The sequence below is a fragment of the Bos indicus x Bos taurus genome, chromosome 14, assembly GCF_003369695.1.
Source record: "Bos indicus x Bos taurus breed Angus x Brahman F1 hybrid chromosome 14, Bos_hybrid_MaternalHap_v2.0, whole genome shotgun sequence".
In the NCBI taxonomy this organism is placed as follows: domain Eukaryota; kingdom Metazoa; phylum Chordata; class Mammalia; order Artiodactyla; family Bovidae; genus Bos; species Bos indicus x Bos taurus.
The window spans coordinates 59,360,599-59,378,530 of record NC_040089.1 but is presented as its reverse complement, the minus strand read 5'-3'; the positions used below and the strand labels follow the sequence as shown (position 1 = coordinate 59,378,530).

At 38.2% G+C, this 17,932-nt stretch overlaps 1 protein-coding gene across 1 annotated transcript in view; it reads left to right on the top strand.

Annotated features, from left to right (window-relative positions):
* Window positions 1-17,932, top strand: part of ZFPM2 (zinc finger protein, FOG family member 2) — a 524,714-nt gene that overhangs the window by 266,217 nt on the left and 240,565 nt on the right. The window contains exon 4 of the mRNA XM_027561337.1: window positions 4,301-4,419. Within this exon, the coding sequence (XP_027417138.1) occupies window positions 4,301-4,419 (119 nt within the window). The remainder of the gene's footprint in view (window positions 1-4,300; window positions 4,420-17,932) is intronic.

The following is a 17,932-nucleotide window of genomic DNA, read 5'->3' as shown; positions in this document are numbered from 1 at the left end:
ACAAAGTAGATAAATAAGATATTGAATTCAGCTTGATGGTATTGCTTTCAATTGAAAAATTTATTGAAATATAATTGATTTACAGTGTTGTGTTAGTGTCAGATATACAGCAAAATGATTCAGTTATATGTGTGTGTGTGTGTGTGTGTGTGTATTCGTTTTTAGAGTCTTTTCCATTATAGGTTACTACAAGATACTGAGTACAGTTCCCTCTGCTATACAGTAGTAGATCCTTGTTGATTATCTGTTTTATATATAATAGTGTTCTTTTTTCTTTCTAATTGGAGGATAATTACTTTAAAATGTTGTTGGTTTCTGCCATAAAACAAAGTGAATCAGCTACAAGTATACCTATATGAAGGCTTCCCATGTGGCGCTAGTGGTAAAGAACCCACCTGCTAATGCAGGAGACTTAAGAACTGCAGGTTTGATCCCTGAGTCAGGAAGATCCCCTGGAGGAGGGCATGGCAACCCACTCCAGTATTCCTGCCTGGAGAATCCCATCGACAGAGGAGCCTGGAGGGCTACAGTCCATGGGGTCTGAAAGGCCTGAAGTGACTTAGCATGCACACACACATACATGTAACCCTCCTTGTAGAGCCTCCCTCCCACCCCCCGCCCCACAATTTCACCCCTCTAGGTCATCACAGAGCATCAGACTAAGCTCCTCCTGTTGTATAGCCACTTCCCACTAGCTATCTTTTTAACATGGTAATGTATCTATTTCCTTGCTACTCTCTCAGTTTGTCGCACCCTCTCTTCCCCCTGCTGTGTCCTCTGGTAGATCCTCTATATATGCGTCTCTATTCCTGCCCTGCAAATAGGTTTGTCAGTACCATATTTTTAGATTCCATATATACATGTTAGTAGTGTGATTTTAATCCCCAACTCCTAATTTATCCCTGTTCCTTCTTTCCCCTTTGGTAACCATAATTCTGTCTTCTATGTCTATATTTCTGTTTTCTACATAAGTTTATTTGTATCGTTTCTAAGATTCTACATACAAGCAATAGTATATGATATTTGTCTGGCATATTACTTAGTATGATATTCTCTAGGTCCATTCATTTTACTGCAGATAATGTTATTTCATTCTTTTTTATGGCTGAGTAGTATTCCGTTGTATGTATGTACCACATCTTCTTTACTCATTTGTCTGTGGATACTTAGGTTGCTTCCGCATCTCGGATGCTGTAAACAGTACTGCTGGTGCTAGTGGTAAAGAAACCGACTGCCGGTGCAGAAGATGTAAGAGACGCAGGTTCAGTCCCTGGGTTGGGAGGATGCCCTGGAGAAGGAAACGGCAACCCACTCTAGTATTCTTGCCTGGGAAATCCCATGGACAGAAAAGCCTGGCGGGCTATGGCCCATAGGGTCACAAAGAATCAGAAATGACTGAAGCGACTTAGCACAGTGAACATTGGGGTGCATGTATCTTTTTGAATTATAGTTTGTGGGGGAAAAGGAACCCTCCTACACTACTGGTGGTTGGAGAAGGAAATAGCAGCCCACTCCAGTATTCTTGCCTGGAAAACCCCATGGACAGAGAAGCCTGGCGGGCTACAGTCCATAGGCTTGTAAAGAATCGGGCGTGACTGAGTACACGCAGCAGCACACACTGCTAGTGGGAATGTAAATTGGTGCAGCAACCATAGAAAATAGTATAGATATCCCTTAGAGAACCACAAAGAAAGTTACTGTATGATTCAGCGGTTCCACTCCTGGGCATATATTTGGAGACAATTATCACTTGAAAACTCTATTCCTATGGTGTTGCTTTTAAAAGCATCAAGCTTAAAGCTATATATTTAAATTTAGTTATTAACTTGATGGAAACTAAGGTCAAATTAAAGCAAATATTTCCTATCACCTACCATGACTTATATATCATTTGCAAAGTGTAATTACTGAATTCGTTCTGATTTTTTGAAACACTTTATTTTGTATTAAGGTAAACAAGCCAGTTGACAACGTTGTTAGTTTCAGGTTAACAGCGAAAGGATTCAGCCACACATGTATGTGTATCCACTCTCCCGCAAGTGCCCCTCCATCTAGGCTGCCACACAACACTGAGCAGAGTTCCGTGTGCTTTACAGTGGTTCCTTGTTGGTCATCCATTTCAAATATAGAAGTGTGTAACATGTTTATCCCAAAATCTCACATCCTTCTCCCCCTCAGCCCCTTGCAACTGCAAGTTCATTCTCTAAGTCTGTGAGTCTTTTTCTGTTTTGTAGTAAGTTGATTTGTATAATATCTTTTTAGATTCCAGTGTCATACTGAATGAAGCAAGTGAATATATTCTGTTTTATTTAGAATCTTCCTCAGCTATCTATTCTATATGGGTTAACCTTCATATTTCTTCTATTCCATTTCTTCCATTTTCAGGTCTGGTCTTGAACTGGTTGAAATAAAATTATATTTTAAAAATAACAGATTACACTATTATGATTAATATTTTGAAATATTAAAAAATTTAGTGTGATAATATAGTATGGAAATAATCCCAGAACATGAATGTCATGGATTTAGGTACTTAAAGAGAAGGTCTCCAGTTCCTGATTGAGATTTTTTTTTTTTAATTTATCCCAAACAATGTTTCGGAGAAGGCAATGTCACCCCACTCCAGTACTCTTGCCTGGAAAATCCCACGGATGGAGGAGCCTGGTAGGCTGCAGTCCATGGGGTTGCTAAGAGTTGGACACGACTGAGCGACTTCACTTTCACTTTTCACTTTCATGCATTGGAGAAGGAAATGGCAACCCACTCCAGTCTTCTTGCCTGGAGAATCCCAGGGACGGGGGAGCCTGGTGGGCTGCCATCTATGGGGTCACACAGAGTCAGACACGACTGAAGCGACTTAGCAGCAGCAGCAGCAAACAATGTTTAGGTTTAACGGCCATTCTTTGACGTTTTGAAGGCTTCATTTATTTTTTTTATTAATCCATTCATTTATTTCTTAAGTGAGCATTTGATTGATTCCTACTGTATGCCATTGAATACTGTCTTAGTTTCCTATTACTATATAATGATCACAAAGTAATAATTGGGAAGAAATAAAGGAGAATATCAACCTAAACTGCTTGTTTGGGGAGGGTTTTTGTCCAAACTTGTAGCATAAAGTCTTGCCTAAAGTACCAAATATAAAAGCATAATGACTTTGATTGAACATTGTTTTTTTTTAATTTGGGAAAACATACACCTCCAGTTTGCACATGTAGTTGTCCTATCCACTGAAACTAGTGGTAATTTCAGGAAATTGCCAAGCACTTAAAAAAAAGAAACTCTCCATGTTCTTCACAAAAGTCTTGTATCACTGTGGTAGTGGCAAAGAATCCGCCTGCCAATGCAGGAGACACAAGAGATGCAGGTTCAATCCCTGGCTCGGGAAGATCCCCCGGAGTAGGAAATGGCAACCCAATCCCGTATTCTTGGGCTTCCCTGGTGACTCAGCTGGTAAAGAATCTGCCTGCAGTGCAGGAGACCTTGGTTTGATCCCTGGGAGATCAAACTTTGGGAAGATCCCCTGGAGAAGGGAAAGGCTACCCACTCCAGTATTCCGGCCTGGAGAATTCCATGGACTATGTATAGTCCATGGGGTCACAAAGAGCTGGACACAACTGAGCGACTTTCACTTCACTTCACTTCATATATATCTGTAATTGCAATGTTTTACTACATTGGTAATCAAATGTAGGAATTTAAACTCTGAGCTATTGTCCTAATGTTTCCTGTCTGATTTTACATTGTATCAGTGCTTTTTGAAGATGTGTTATCATTTCTGGTTCTTAAGGATTTACTGAATAGAATTGACTACAATAGATGTGTGTGTGTGTGCATGCTCAGTCACTTCAGTCGTGTCTGACCCTTTGCAACGCTATGGACTGTAACCCACCAGGCTCCTCTGTCCATGCAAGGAGCAATATTCTCCAGGCGAGAATATCGGAGTGGGCTGCCATGCCCTCCTCCAGGGGATCTTTCTAATACGGGGATGGAAATCGAGTTCTGCCTGTGTCTCCTGCATTGCAGGCGGATTCTTTACCCACTGAGCCACCTGGGAAGCCCTACAGTAGATGATAAGTGTGCAAAAACTCAAGAAAGAAATTGGACTAAATGTGAATACAGTTAAAAGGACAAGTTTTATTATCCTGTCAGGATACCAAGATCAGTTGAGATGAACATAATCAATTCTTGTTATATGAATCCTGAGAATATTGTGCATGGAGACCAAACACACAAAAAGTCAGCTGTTGGTAAAACGCAAGTGAAAGTACTTAAACGCTCGTGTGTTCATTGTCTGCAGGAGAGCTGGAGGTGTTTCAGAGAGATGGAGAGCGAAAAATTCAGAGTCGGCAGCAACTTCCAGTGGGAACCACCTGGGGACCATTCGCTGGGAAGATGGACTTGAATAATAATTCCTTGGTATGTGGATGTTCTGAGATGGTTGACTCTTAGTACTTTGTCATGGTACAGAAATGATCTCTGCTTGCTTCCTGGTGAAAACACTAAAAGTAACAGTTTGCTTTCTCTTTTTCACGGACCGTAAAACTGGAATATTTTCCAAGTTGTTTGTCTCTGACAGTATTATATGCAGAATTTAGAAGGAAACAGGTTAATCACACTGAATGGTTATTTAGTAAGGTAATTTATAAGGTTGCTTTATCTTCATAGCCAGACTAATATTGTTCATATTTAATAACATATACAAATGCTTTTCTTCTTAAGATGACACAAATTGTCATAAATTACAGGTTTACATGATGAACAAGAAATAAACAACCTTGATATTGCTTGGCAATTCTATTTGTATTTTTAAGAGTGAGGATAAGTGATCAGCATCATAATTTTTCTTGTTAACTTTTTTGTAAATATTCTGAGCTTAAAAAGTCTACCTCTGGGAAAAATTATATGAACGATTGATTAGCTATCTTAAAAAGTTATGGAAAGATGGAGTATTTGATTACATTTACACTTCATTTCTTAATTCAATATGTTAGTTTCCTATTGCAGCTCCAGCAAGTTACCACAAACTTTGTGGCTTAAAACAACCCAAGTCCATCATCTTATAGTCTGAAATGAATCTCTCAGGGCTAAAATCAAAGTATCTTCAGGGCTTTTTTTGCTGAAGCTTCTAGAAGGTGGGGACAGATGTTTTCTTTCATTTTCCATCTTCTAAAGGCTGTCCACAACCCGTGGCTCATGGCTTCCTTCCATCTTCACAACCAGCAACGGCTGTCTTCTACACATCTTTATTCTGACTCTGACTCTTCTGTATTCCCTTTCCACATTCGGGAACATGTGTGATTACATTGGGCCCACCTGAGTAATCCAGGATACTCTAGCAACTTCAACTCCATCTGCTTTATTTCCTTTTGTCTAGTAAGGTAACTTGCACAAAGTCCAGGAATCAGGACACCAGGACCTTTCCTATTATGTGTGATAATACAAGTGACAAAACTTGGGGATAACGATATTTTATATTCTTTAGGAGATCCAGAAATTATATATATATGAAATGGAAGTCCCTCTCTCTAAATGCCATTTATGTAGGAAGAGTTTCATGCCTGCTAAATGACTCTATCTGCATTGAGGTGTTGGGGGTTGGGGGGGGGCGGTGTAAGAACTCCTAGAGGGGTTCTTGTTAAACAAGTGTGCTTGACTCAGCAATGTTGCTTTCCTTTTTCAGTTGAATTACATGAAAGAAATCATTTCTTCGGGTTATTACATGAAAGAAATTAGTATGTGCAGTTCTCTGCTTATTTAGTGCCATGTGAATGAGAAAGAGGTTATTGATTTAACTAAAAGTAATGACTAGAATAAATAAGAAACATTTGTGTCATCCAACTTTTAAACAGCATAAGAGATTCTAGAAGTGTGCTTTTTACTTTCTAAATCCTCGTGTTTATACGTAAAAGGATAAAGTAGGAGACTTCACATGTATTTAAGAACCAAACAAGTTGACAGACCAGGCTAAATATTTAATAATCTGGAGCAGTGTACCGTGTGGTGGTCCGTGTGCCTGCCACAGAAGGGGTTTGAGAAGTGGCTCCGCAAACACTGCTGACCTTAGAGGCTGAGTTGTACAGTGGACTGCTCTATTGATTCCTTTGATAGGGTGATACTAGCTATTATACTGCTTAATCAAGCAAAGGCAAGGGGAAGATTGTCTCAACATCAAAGGTTGAATTAAATCCTTTGCAAAACCCATTTATCTGGGCGTTTCTATTGGTGCTGTAGCATTGCTTTCAAAATGTTTTAGGCAAGAAGATATTTATCTTATTTATCACTGTGTATCAGACACCAACACAAACTTCTGTCATTTGCCTGCTATTTCTTCAAAAGTGTGATGCCACTTAGGTGTCAGCTGTTGTTAATGTAAGAAACACATGTTTTCCTTTTTATTATATCAGCATAATATCTCTATGAAAATGTAATTTTTAATTAATCTTTATATCATGATATATATGTAGAATGATGCTTTTTATACATCTTTAGCATGTGCTAAATTATGATGTATGGAAATTAAACCTATCTGTGGAGGTTTAATTTTTCAGTGAAGTAATTTCCTATTGTTTAGACATGATATAATTTTTTTTCATATTTCTGTACCACTCTAAAGCTATCTTATGCCATACTTAATATCATTTAAATAATTTGGTTATAGATGTGACATTGTGGTATTTTTGATACTATTTGAAGTGAATGGATACTGTTTAGGATATCAAAAACCCAGTTGTGGTGAATAATTATTTAATAGAAAATAATCTTAATAACCTAGTTTTCTTCTTTTGTCTTAGAATTTAAACATTTGATTCATGTTATTTCCCTAAACTATAGAATTTTCCTCTATTGTAAAATGTAGCTGCTTTGCTAAAATATACTTAAAAAAATTTTTTTTTTGATAATAGTATTTTCTTGCTAGAATTTACTTTGGATTTTATGTCATTAAATACTACTAGTACTCTTGGCACTACTGTTACTTCTATAGAATAATTATCTAAGTTGCACTGTGTACTTATTTTTTTCTAAACACTATATTGAGGATTAGAAATGTATTAGCTCCTTTACTCCTCAAAACAAACTTGTGCATTTGGTCCTATTTAAAATCTTATTTATAGATAAGAAAATTAAGGCTCAGGCTTTTTTATTCCAGAATCTGTGTTTTTAAATACCAGATCACACTCCTTCTCAATAGCATCTGTCACATGATCTGAGTATGATAAAAATTATTAGGAATTTCTTTACATGAATTCTAAATTTATTAAAAGCTTTGGGAGAAAATATGCAATGATTACAAGCAGGTTCTTTTTTCTTACTTTGGGCAAAATACTTGTTATAATACTTCATAACTATCATGACTGAAGAATTAGGTGTTAATTCAAAGAGTTCCACAATTTTATTACTTCTTTATAATTTTGACAGTCATTTAATATAAGTTTTATATCATGAAGGTACATTTTCTTCATCATACAATATATAATCTATTAACCCTACCTTACCCTACCTTACCCAACCTGAAATCAAATTTGGAATTAGCACACTCTTTTAAATTGCTTATTCACCAACCAATGTTATGTTACTCTGTTCAGGCTCATGATGTTGTCTCAAGAGACCCAGTAAACTAATTAATCCAACACAGTAATTAATTGAGTCACCATGCCAGATGTCAAATCCTTTTTATATCTTTCAAGTTCCCATCTTGAAGTGCATTAGCAATATGCCACCTTTTGCAGAAAGCCTTTTCAGACCAGGCTTTTGGATATATATAGAGAACATTACTAGAAATATAGGCTATATGGAAACATCAAAAGAATTGATTTGACAAAAAGCTCTTCTTGGAATCATATAACACAATGAGCATAGAAATAAATAAAATTTTGTTCACACCTCATTATCTTGTTAGATAGTTTATGCTTAACAGCAGAATATAGTTAATATTTTCATTGGGCCAGTTAGGGTCAAAGTGCTTTACAGGTTTTATATCTCATTTAATTCTTGCATGAGCATATGAGAAGATAATATCCTTTTTTTTCCTCCTTTGTTTCACAGGAGGAAATTGCTACTTTGGGAAGCTGAATGACTAGACCAAGGGCAACTCAGTCTGAGTTGAGACCCCCATGCTGCAATCTAATACCGTCTTTAGAAATTTTATCTAGAAGGACAATATTACTACCTAGCTTGTCAGGGTTTTGTAAAGATTAAATGAGGTAGCATACAGGAATTATTAAGAAATACTGAATATTATTACTACTCAGTCACCTGTAAAAATGGGTTCATTAAAATCTTTCAAGTTTAAAACTGAAAAGACACACCAAATTAAATAAGTCAAACTATAGATTTTTGGCATTTGGGGATTTTACATGCCTAAATTTGACTATTTTCCAAGGACACTGGTTTAGTCCAGGGTCTCCAGCAAAACAGAATAGGGTGTGTGACGTGTGTGTGTTTATATATTTTATAAGGAATTGTCCCACACGATCATGGAGTTGGCTGGATGGAAATCTGCAGTGTGAGTCAGCAGGCTGGAGACCCAGCAGAGCTGATGGTGTGATGAAGTTGGTTATTGAACTGGAATTCCAGTTGAGCTATTTCAAATCCTGGAGAGGCCCGTCTTTTTGTCCTATTCAGGCTTTCTTCTGATTGGGTGAGGCCCACCAGCATTATGGAGGGCAATCTGTTTTACTCAGAGTACCCTGATTCAAGTGTCAGTCTCAACAAAAACACCATCCAAGTTGATAAACAAAATTAACCATCACAGTTTCCAAAGGTCTGTGGTATATTAGAAGTTTTAGTTTTTTCAGGTACAGTCTTCCACTCCCATATGAATTGTTAACCAGTAAGGGCGCCTAGCTTTCTTTCCAACATCCTACTTCTGTGTCAAGAAATAATTTACATTAAGTGCTATCATAGTGACCCAAATTTCATGTTTTTGAAAGTCTTACAATTTTATTCATTGAAAATATCAAAGGACTATGGACAAGAAGAAATTTAAAAAATCAGTTTAAATTGTGATCAATATCTGTTTTAGAGGTGTTTTAGAGTTTCTGTATTTGTATGTTGTGCCTTTGAAGTTCTCTCATTTTCTCCTGAAGACATAGATCTTTGTAATATGCTAAATCTCTGCTCTGCTAGCCCATGGTAAGTGCTTAATAATTATCAGACAACACCGATTATTTGGAAGGTTGGTGTCTACAATATTAGTGATATTTGCTCTCTCTCTCTCTTTTGAGTGAATCAGCTTTCAGTAGGTAACTAGTCTTATTCAACCAACTGCCTGCTGGAATCATGCAACATGCATACTTAATTAAACAGAACATAAATAGAAAGTCCCAGGTTACCTACTACATAATAGTAAACTTATCACAATCTGTTAAATTCAGGAAATGAAATTTGACATAGAAATTTCATTTTATTGATGTCGTTCAATCAGAAGGGAGCCTTGTTTTATTTTACCATGTGGTTGTGATACTGAATTTTACAAACAGAAAGTGTACATATAAAGGGTACTATAGGTAAAATTTTATTGATTTAATAATAAAATAATGTGCACATTAAATTCCATCTTAATTTTAAGGTAGTTGTTATCATAGAAATGTGGTTGAGGAAAGAATTAAAGGTTCCTGATCTACATCATAGGGAAATATTAGAATTACTAGATATCTCCATTGTGCCCTTCTAGCTCTAACTCTTCCAGTGCCAGTCTCTGAGCCCATTCATTGCAAGTCTTCAAGCTTGGTGTTGTGCACACCCTACAGCGACTGCATCTCTACCCAAAGGTCTCTAGCATTCACCTATAGTGGCAAAGGCTGCCTAGTGGAAACATCTCTGACTTTCTATTTGAGGACATTTTTTCCAGCCTCGGGAGCAAACTTTCTGCAAACCAGTCAAGCTGTGACATGCTGGAGAATTAATGTTTCCAAAAGTAATCCTTAACCAATGAGGGACAGAAGTTGGTGGATAAATACCCCCCTGCTTCCTTGCCTCTCCATTAGGATATGTGAAAAGTGTCTTACAAGATCTCTTAGTTTGCCAGTGAAACTGAGCCCCAGCCAGTTTTATAACACAGCCTTTATGGGCTTCCTTTTCCTTCCTGCTTATTTCTCCACACCTCTACTAAACTGTTCTGAGGTCACCTCCGAATAAACTACTTGGACTTGAATCAGTCTGAAGGTAACCTTCTGGGAAAGCCATGCCAAGACAGCTTCTAAAATATAATAATGAAATAAATTGGAACGTAATATCCAAATTATTGCTGAGATTCTAGACAGTATAGATTTTTAAAAATCATAATTATTCAATTCTAGATCACTGCCTCTGGCAAATAATAGATATTCAACAAATGCTCTTTAAAATAAAAGTATGATCTAATTGAATTTCCTCACCATGAGCAATCTGACCGACCCCACCCACACCCTCCCAGCTTCACCCTCTCAGTGATATAATTTATAATGTTGCTGAGGCATGACTTTTTGTTGGGTCTTATATTTCTTTCCATTGATGTTGACATTGTGAATAATATCCTCCTTTTAATATTCATTCTAATCTGGGCTCAGGACTCCCATACTTTTCTACTTCTCATGTCTCTCTGGGTCTTGGCTCTTTTAAATTTAACTATGTTTCCCAAAACACTATGGCCTTTCTTCTCTTCTCCCTCTGTTCCCAGTGCCTCAGGGAGCTTATCCACTCGCAAAGCTTCAGCTACTAATTTACAAATGACATTTAAATTAAAAAATCTCTAACCTTGGCTTTTTACCCTTTCTCTAATAGCACGTTTCAACTGTTTTACAAGGCTTTCCCACTGACTTCCTCCAACTCAACAGTCGTAAGGAAAGTTTATTATTGTTTCCACCTACTGTCTCTGTGCCCTTTTCCCTGCCTTCCAAATTTTAGTCGCTTTTAAACCTAAATCTCTGCCTCTCCTTTGCTGCCTCTGCAGGCAGTCCATTCTGTGAGTTATTCCACGTCACCCTCCTTCCATTTCTACCTCTCCCCTCTCGCATCTCATGGGTCCATTTACATACATAGTCAAATGTGTATGTGCACGCACGTGTAGGCACAAACTCACACACACCTTTCCTTCATTGCCTATAACGAACAGCTTTGTTTTTGTCAGCCGTTCAGAGCCAAACATCTTCCAAGACTCTGCTTTTCACATCCAGGAGGCAAGTACCATAACGCCTGCTTTCTCCACGTCTACTCCCTTCTTCCTGTTCCTACTGCCACTGCTGTTGGTGAAACCTCCATCATTTCTTCCTTGATTATCACAGTATTCTTCTAACTATTCTTTCTGCCTTCCTTCCTGTCTTCTTTTTTTTACCCAAATCACAGTGTGCCCTTATAGCAAAACTTGTTACTTGTATGCCTGAAATCATTCAAGGGCACAAGAGAAGCCAAACTCCGGAGAAAGGGCTTTCATGATATCACCTGCTCAGCTCTTACCTCATTTCCACTCTCAGTGTAGCTTTCCGTCAACCTCAGCTACCTACAATGTGAATATACTCTTTTTCTCATGTCTCTGTGCATTTGGCTGTGCTGTTTTATCATCCACAAAGCCCTGTGCTCCCCCTTCCTGCCCTTCTTTATCACACTAACTCCATTACTCACTTCAAGGCTCAGCCTCAGGTTACCCCAAAGTGGACCTTCCCTAAAGCCTCCAGTCTGGAATAGATATCAACTCCTCAGATATGTCTATGATCTTTAGGCTTCCTAGGATTAGAACACTTACTGCATAATTCCAAATATCTCTTTACTTGTCTATCTCACCCATACACTGCTGCTGCTGCTGCTAAGTTGCTTCAGTCATGTCTGACTCTGTGCAACGCTATGGACTGTAGCCTGCCAGGTGCCTCTGTCCATGGGATTCTCCAGGCAAGAATAATGGAGTGGATTGCCATGCCCTCCTCCAGGGGATCTTCCCAACCTAGGGATCAAACCTCCACCTCTTACGTCTCCTGCATTGGGAGGCGGGTTCTTTGCCGCTAGTGCCACCACCTATGTGCTGCTTATCGTTTATCTTTGTATCCTTCTTATCTAGAACATTATCTGGTTTATAGCAAGGGCTCAGTAAATAACCTTTAGAAAGTGAGTCAATTAATTCTTTCCTTTAACTTTTCTCCAGTACCAGCAAATGATGCACATCTTTCTTTATTCAAGACCTTGGTGTTCTCCTTGAGTCTTTATGCCCATTTTCTTGTTTCCTCTTAGATCTTTCTTCATCTGCCCAACTTAGCAATACAGTACCACAGTTAATGCCATCTTGTGCCTGTTTTATTTGTTTATAATTTTTTTCTTAATCTCACTTGAATGTAAGATGCAATAGAGGAGGATAACTCTGTCTATTTTGTCAGGTTTCACCTAACAGAAAGATATGCCTATGACAGCTTCTTGGTAAATATTGACTAATTTCAGTGTAAGATCTGCACCCCTTTGAAGGAGGTAAAGAGGACAAGGTGGTGAGCCCATTGAGGCAATTATGATTTGTTTGTAACAGAATCCACTTTCAATCCTTCACTATGACCTGGGTGAAGGCCAAGAAGGTATTCTGCTCTACCATGCTTTCTGTGAAGTCTCATCCAGCCTTGCACTTTCAGTGACAAACCATCTGGGAAATTCCATCTGTCTCTGCTTGGAAACTGAGGTGGCAGTCGCCCACTGTGAGCAATTTTCTATTAACTTCTTGGATAAGATCAGTCAGATTTATACTGAATTGATGGGAACTGTAAGAGCAGGGTTGTTCCAAGAGAAGACAAATGTACTGATTCCTCTAATTGGGCTTAAGCCAGTTTCATTCACGGATGCCCTTAGGTTCTAGTAGTGCAAGGACTTATAACCTTTTTAATTGTACCCTGTTCCTCTGAGGAAACGTTGGGGAAATTCATTATTGATGGAGATTGTAGATTTGTCCCTTAGGGAGGCCAAGATCCTGGCTTCTCTTATACTCTATCTGCCATGTGGAGAATTAATGGAAACTGAGTGGACAGCAGAAGCTGCTCCAAGAAGACATGAGGCGAGACAGTACAGCAGAGCCTTGGAAAATGGTGTGTTGGTTTGGTTTCTAGAATCAGAGGAGGACTTTTTGTGAGTTTTTTGTTTGTTTGTGGAAGAGGAGTGTGCTCAGGGAGAAGAGAGATTGGCATGAAGTCCCAAGTTAGTGAAAGCATCCTGTAGAATCTGAGTCAGAAAGAAAGAAACCAAACACCAAGGAATTACTCAACAATTCAAATCTGTCAAAGCAAATAAGCAAGGTCAATTATATATGGATCTGAAGGGATTTGTTGTATTATAATGTAGACATAGTGATATTGGCTATGGATGGAATTCTTTTGTAATGTGGGAAAATAATGTTGAAATGAAAACATATATTTGGCCTTTCCTAATAATTTGTATCTGCCTCCTAAAATTACACCTTTTATGTGTAGCAGTCTGTCTGCTAATCTCAATCTACCTTTAATTTGCTTTTTCTTCTGATGGTGAAATCTTTCTAGGTTCTTTATGTTTGCACTTGGATTTGAAAGGTAGAAACACAACGACACATTTTCTTGCCATATATAGACAGGTTTATTTATGGGTCTAACCTACTGATCTGTGCCTGAAATCTAAACACATTTTGCCTTTGGGTTATGCTACATGGCTAAAGCTCTTTACTTATACTTAGGCCAAGTTTGAATAAACAGAAAGCGTCTTTTTTTGGTTTGTTTAAGATTATTTATTATTCCCTTTTTCTAGAATTCCAAGGAGAATTTTATTGAAAATGGTCTTCTCATGGAGTTATTAAAATGACTCTGTGATATGCTATTAATATAATCAATGTCTGGAAGGAGTAAATACTTCATGGCATTTAATATGATTAAAGTTGCTCTGCTAAGAAGACAATGTATATAAAGTTGAACAGACTAATGAGTAACACAACCTTTTCCACGAGCATAGATATGAAAGATGCAATTTGGCTATTGGTTTAGGCATCCAGCTTCTCTTTATGGAGTTGTTCCTGTTTGTAAATCTTTTCTCAAGCTTAAGGTCCCATAGGGGATAGAATCCCTGTTCCCTAAGGAAAGTCTATCACATTCTTGGGTGGTGAGGGAATGATTTGCAAACTATAGCTCTGCTGTTTCCATAACACAAATTATGGAATATAAAGTTGGAAAAAATGTTTTTGGCTGGAGGAGAAGGTAAAATGAGAACACACTTGTGAGGAGCAGTTTACAAAGTTGACCCAAAATTTTATTGATTATTTGCTGATATATCTGGCTTGCCTTTTAAAGTCTTTTGTCTTGACTTTTTTCAAGACTTGCCATTCCACAGCTCTTTATAAAACAATTGCTTGGCTTGAGCATTTCCCTGTTATTTACATAGTTATAATATATATTGTTCCAGTATTACAAAAATTTAGTAAATGATGTCTACTGGGCATAATTAATACATTCAGTAACTTGGAGATAACTGTTAAAGAAATGGACATAAGTGCTATTTTGTATTCCTTTTGTTTGTTCTTCCAAATCAATGTTACATAGGCATAACCCTTTAAATGGGACACATTAGGCTCATAAAATATCTGTCTGTATTTTATAACTAAATATCAATAGATATTCCCAGGACACCACTAATTAAATATCATATCTTAACATTAGCTCTCAGTTGACATTGTCAGTCTTTAGTCTCATAAGAGGTTTTCCTGATGTAGGCAGGTTTGTGAATCTGACCCTGTCTAAGTGACTCCTACAAGGCTCGTGTTGATGTTGTATGATGTCCACAGGCAATAATTCTTACATTTATTTGTGAAGGAAAAATATAATATTTCTAGAATGTTTTTGTAAACTTGCAAACTTATTTGAGAAGCTGTCTTTTGGAAATGAGCATTTCTTTCCTTATACATTTAAGTATTGAATTTAAAGTCATTCTGTATTAGTCATTTGCTTTTATATCACTTTAAAAAATATAATCCTTTGCCCTAGTTCAACAAAACTACAGCTTCTTGATTCTAGTAATTTGTATATCATTTGTGCTATTTTATATGGTTTATATCTCTTTCTATTTTAAAGGTTAGGAGCTCAGAATGAAGTGTAGGGTTATGTGCCTTAGTCTTGTGGTTTTCTCATACTCTTTTCTCAGGGTCAGAAATATGAGCACTGCTTATCTGTGTGTCTTTAGTATGGTGTCTCATACAAGGCTGGATTCAAAAAGTGACAGCCAGGGCTATGGTGTCATCTGAAGTCTCAACCAAAGGAAGACCTGCTTGAAAGGTCACTGCATGGCCGTTGACTCAGTACCTTGCCTTCTTGGCTTCTCTGAGGAAAAGCTCATAGCATGGCAACTGGCTCCTCTCTGTGCAAGCAAATGAGACAGCAAGACAAGGAGCCCAGGACAGAAATCATAGTGTTTTCATAAACTAGTCTTGGAAGTAGGTATCCCATCACTTTTGCTGAATTCATTTTATTAAAAGTGAATCAGCAGGTCTAGCCCACTCTTAAGGGAAAGACATTGTACATGGGCTTAAAACCAAAAGCTGTGATCACTGGGGGCCATCTCAGAGGCTGTTTACTGCTAAGATGATGTACATAAATAGTTACCTCGCCTCTGAATAAGGAAGGACTTTCAAATAATAGTAGCACTGGGAGACATCACAAACGAAAATCCAATTAATTTAAGTAGAAAAGACTAACGCATATATTATAAAACATCATAACCAAAAATCAAGGTTTAACTGTAAGTAAAAGATACACGTAAAAATGAGATATATTTTATTCTCGTTTTTGAAGGTAGATAAGCTGCTCCATATAGAAAGTCATGAATAAATTCTTGATTAATTTGTTTGGAAATTGATTATTAATATGAGGACAGAGAAATATGAATGAAAATATATGGAACAGTTATGTAAAATCTAATGGAAAATAGGAGCCAGAGGCAGGCTGTTGGCTGAGAATTTCTCCTTCAGTAATTTTGAGAAACATACACTAACACGTTGTAAAGATCAGAGATGGGGGGAAAGCATGGGAAAGAGCCCATGATGTGGTCAGAGTAGTCTGATTCTAGTCCCAACTGTTATTACCCAAAGTGCTGTCTTGGGTAATCACACCTGCTCTCAGGTTCCTCATTTATAAAATGGGGGTTATAATACCAGCCCTACATCTTACGGTTGTAAAATTATATAAAATTATATGCATTTAGTCACTTTGAAAAATATACAGATTGTTATACAATCTAGTTACTTTTTATTATGCCTGTGAATAGAAAGTAGATTACTCATTCCCTTAATTTGCCAAACTGTGCTTCCAGCCTCTTCTCTTCTGCCCCCCTCTCTGAATATATTTTAAAAAGCACTCTTGGCTGTCATTGCACATATACATCCTCATACACATGTGCACACATGTATCTGTATACACACAAACACACACATACTTATTGATTAGCTAGCATCAGTATTCTGAGGGCTCATAGCCTAGACAAGTACAAGGTATGTACTTAGAGTATTTATCATCTAAGGAGACAATCACCACAGAAACAAGAGAAAAAAACATGTTTTGGGGAAGAGAAAGAAAGGTTAAGTGGTCAAACTGCTTTTTGAATTATCCTGGCTCCTTTGTGTTTTCTTTTTGTAAGGAGTATTTCTTCAGAAAGCTTTTCTCAGGTGTATGATTGGGCATTTCAGACAATTGGAAAAGTAATTTACCCTGTCTGATTCACTTTTGAGTTTGGTTTGTATTTTAAAACGCTAACTCAATTCTTTCGTTACTTATGGCATTTTAGAGCTTGGTACAGAATGGAGTGAATAAGGCACATCACAAGGCAGACAGCGATGCACCGTAAAATAAGAAAGAATGGGGACAAAATTTGGAAGAGCAAAGGCAGTTCATGGGCCTTAGGTTTTAGCTTTTACTGAGAAGTCAAGCACATACCATTTGTTTCTCATGGCATCGCAAAGAGTCAGACATGACTGAGCGACTAGGCACAGCACAGCACAGCACCCTGTGTGCAAGCATTGGCTCATGGACAGGGGCTTAACAAGTCCCTTGGGCTCTGATGCTAATCTTGGATGTGTCATTATTACCACCTTGCGTCTTAAAGTCATTGCAGGCACATGTAGAATGTTATTCAGTGGAAGGTGCCCAGTGACAGCCTCATATGCATCTGAGATAAGCATCAGGGTCCAAAGTGAAAGTGCCCATCGCTCAGTCATGTTTGACTCTCTGCAACCCCACGGATCATACGGTCCAAGGAATTCTCCAGGCCAGAATACTGGGGTGGGAAGCCTTTCCCTTCTTTACGGCATCTTCCCAACCCAGGGATTGAACCCAGGCATCCCGCATTGCAGGCAGATTCTTTACCAGCTGAGCCACCAGGGAAGCACAAGAATACTGGAATGGGTAGCCTATCCCTTATCCAGTGGATCTTCCCAACCCAGGAATTGAACTGGGGTCTCCTGCATTGCAGGTGGATTCTTTACAAATGAGCTACCAAGTACACGTCAAATAAAGTATCAACTCTGTGGGCAGGGATAGCATTTGCCTTCAACGCAGTAGTTCAGAGGTGGTAAAAAGAATTTATCCTTTACCTGAATATTTCCAGCAGGGAATATAGGCAGTTTTAATAACCGTGGCCTTCCTTCCAACTTTGTGAAAATGACTCTTCAGAGCAAGTGGACGTTGGCAGAAGCATTCCGATCGTTGCTGATTCTCCAGGAGGAGAAGGTTGAGGGAAGAAGAGTGCGTGACAAAAGTCAACCCCTGGTCCGCTCCATTACTTCATTAATCAAGTGGAGGCATTCTGAAAAATGTTTCTCTTCAGTTGCAGCCATCTATTTTTTGGTGTTAATCTGTGCCCTGTGGCAGTGTTTTGTGAAAGGAAACAATGAACAGTTGCAGCATCCCCCCACCCCAGCTGCTGTCGCCCCTGTCAGAAGGCTCCAAGGATGATGCGAGTCTGTATCATCCTGATAAGG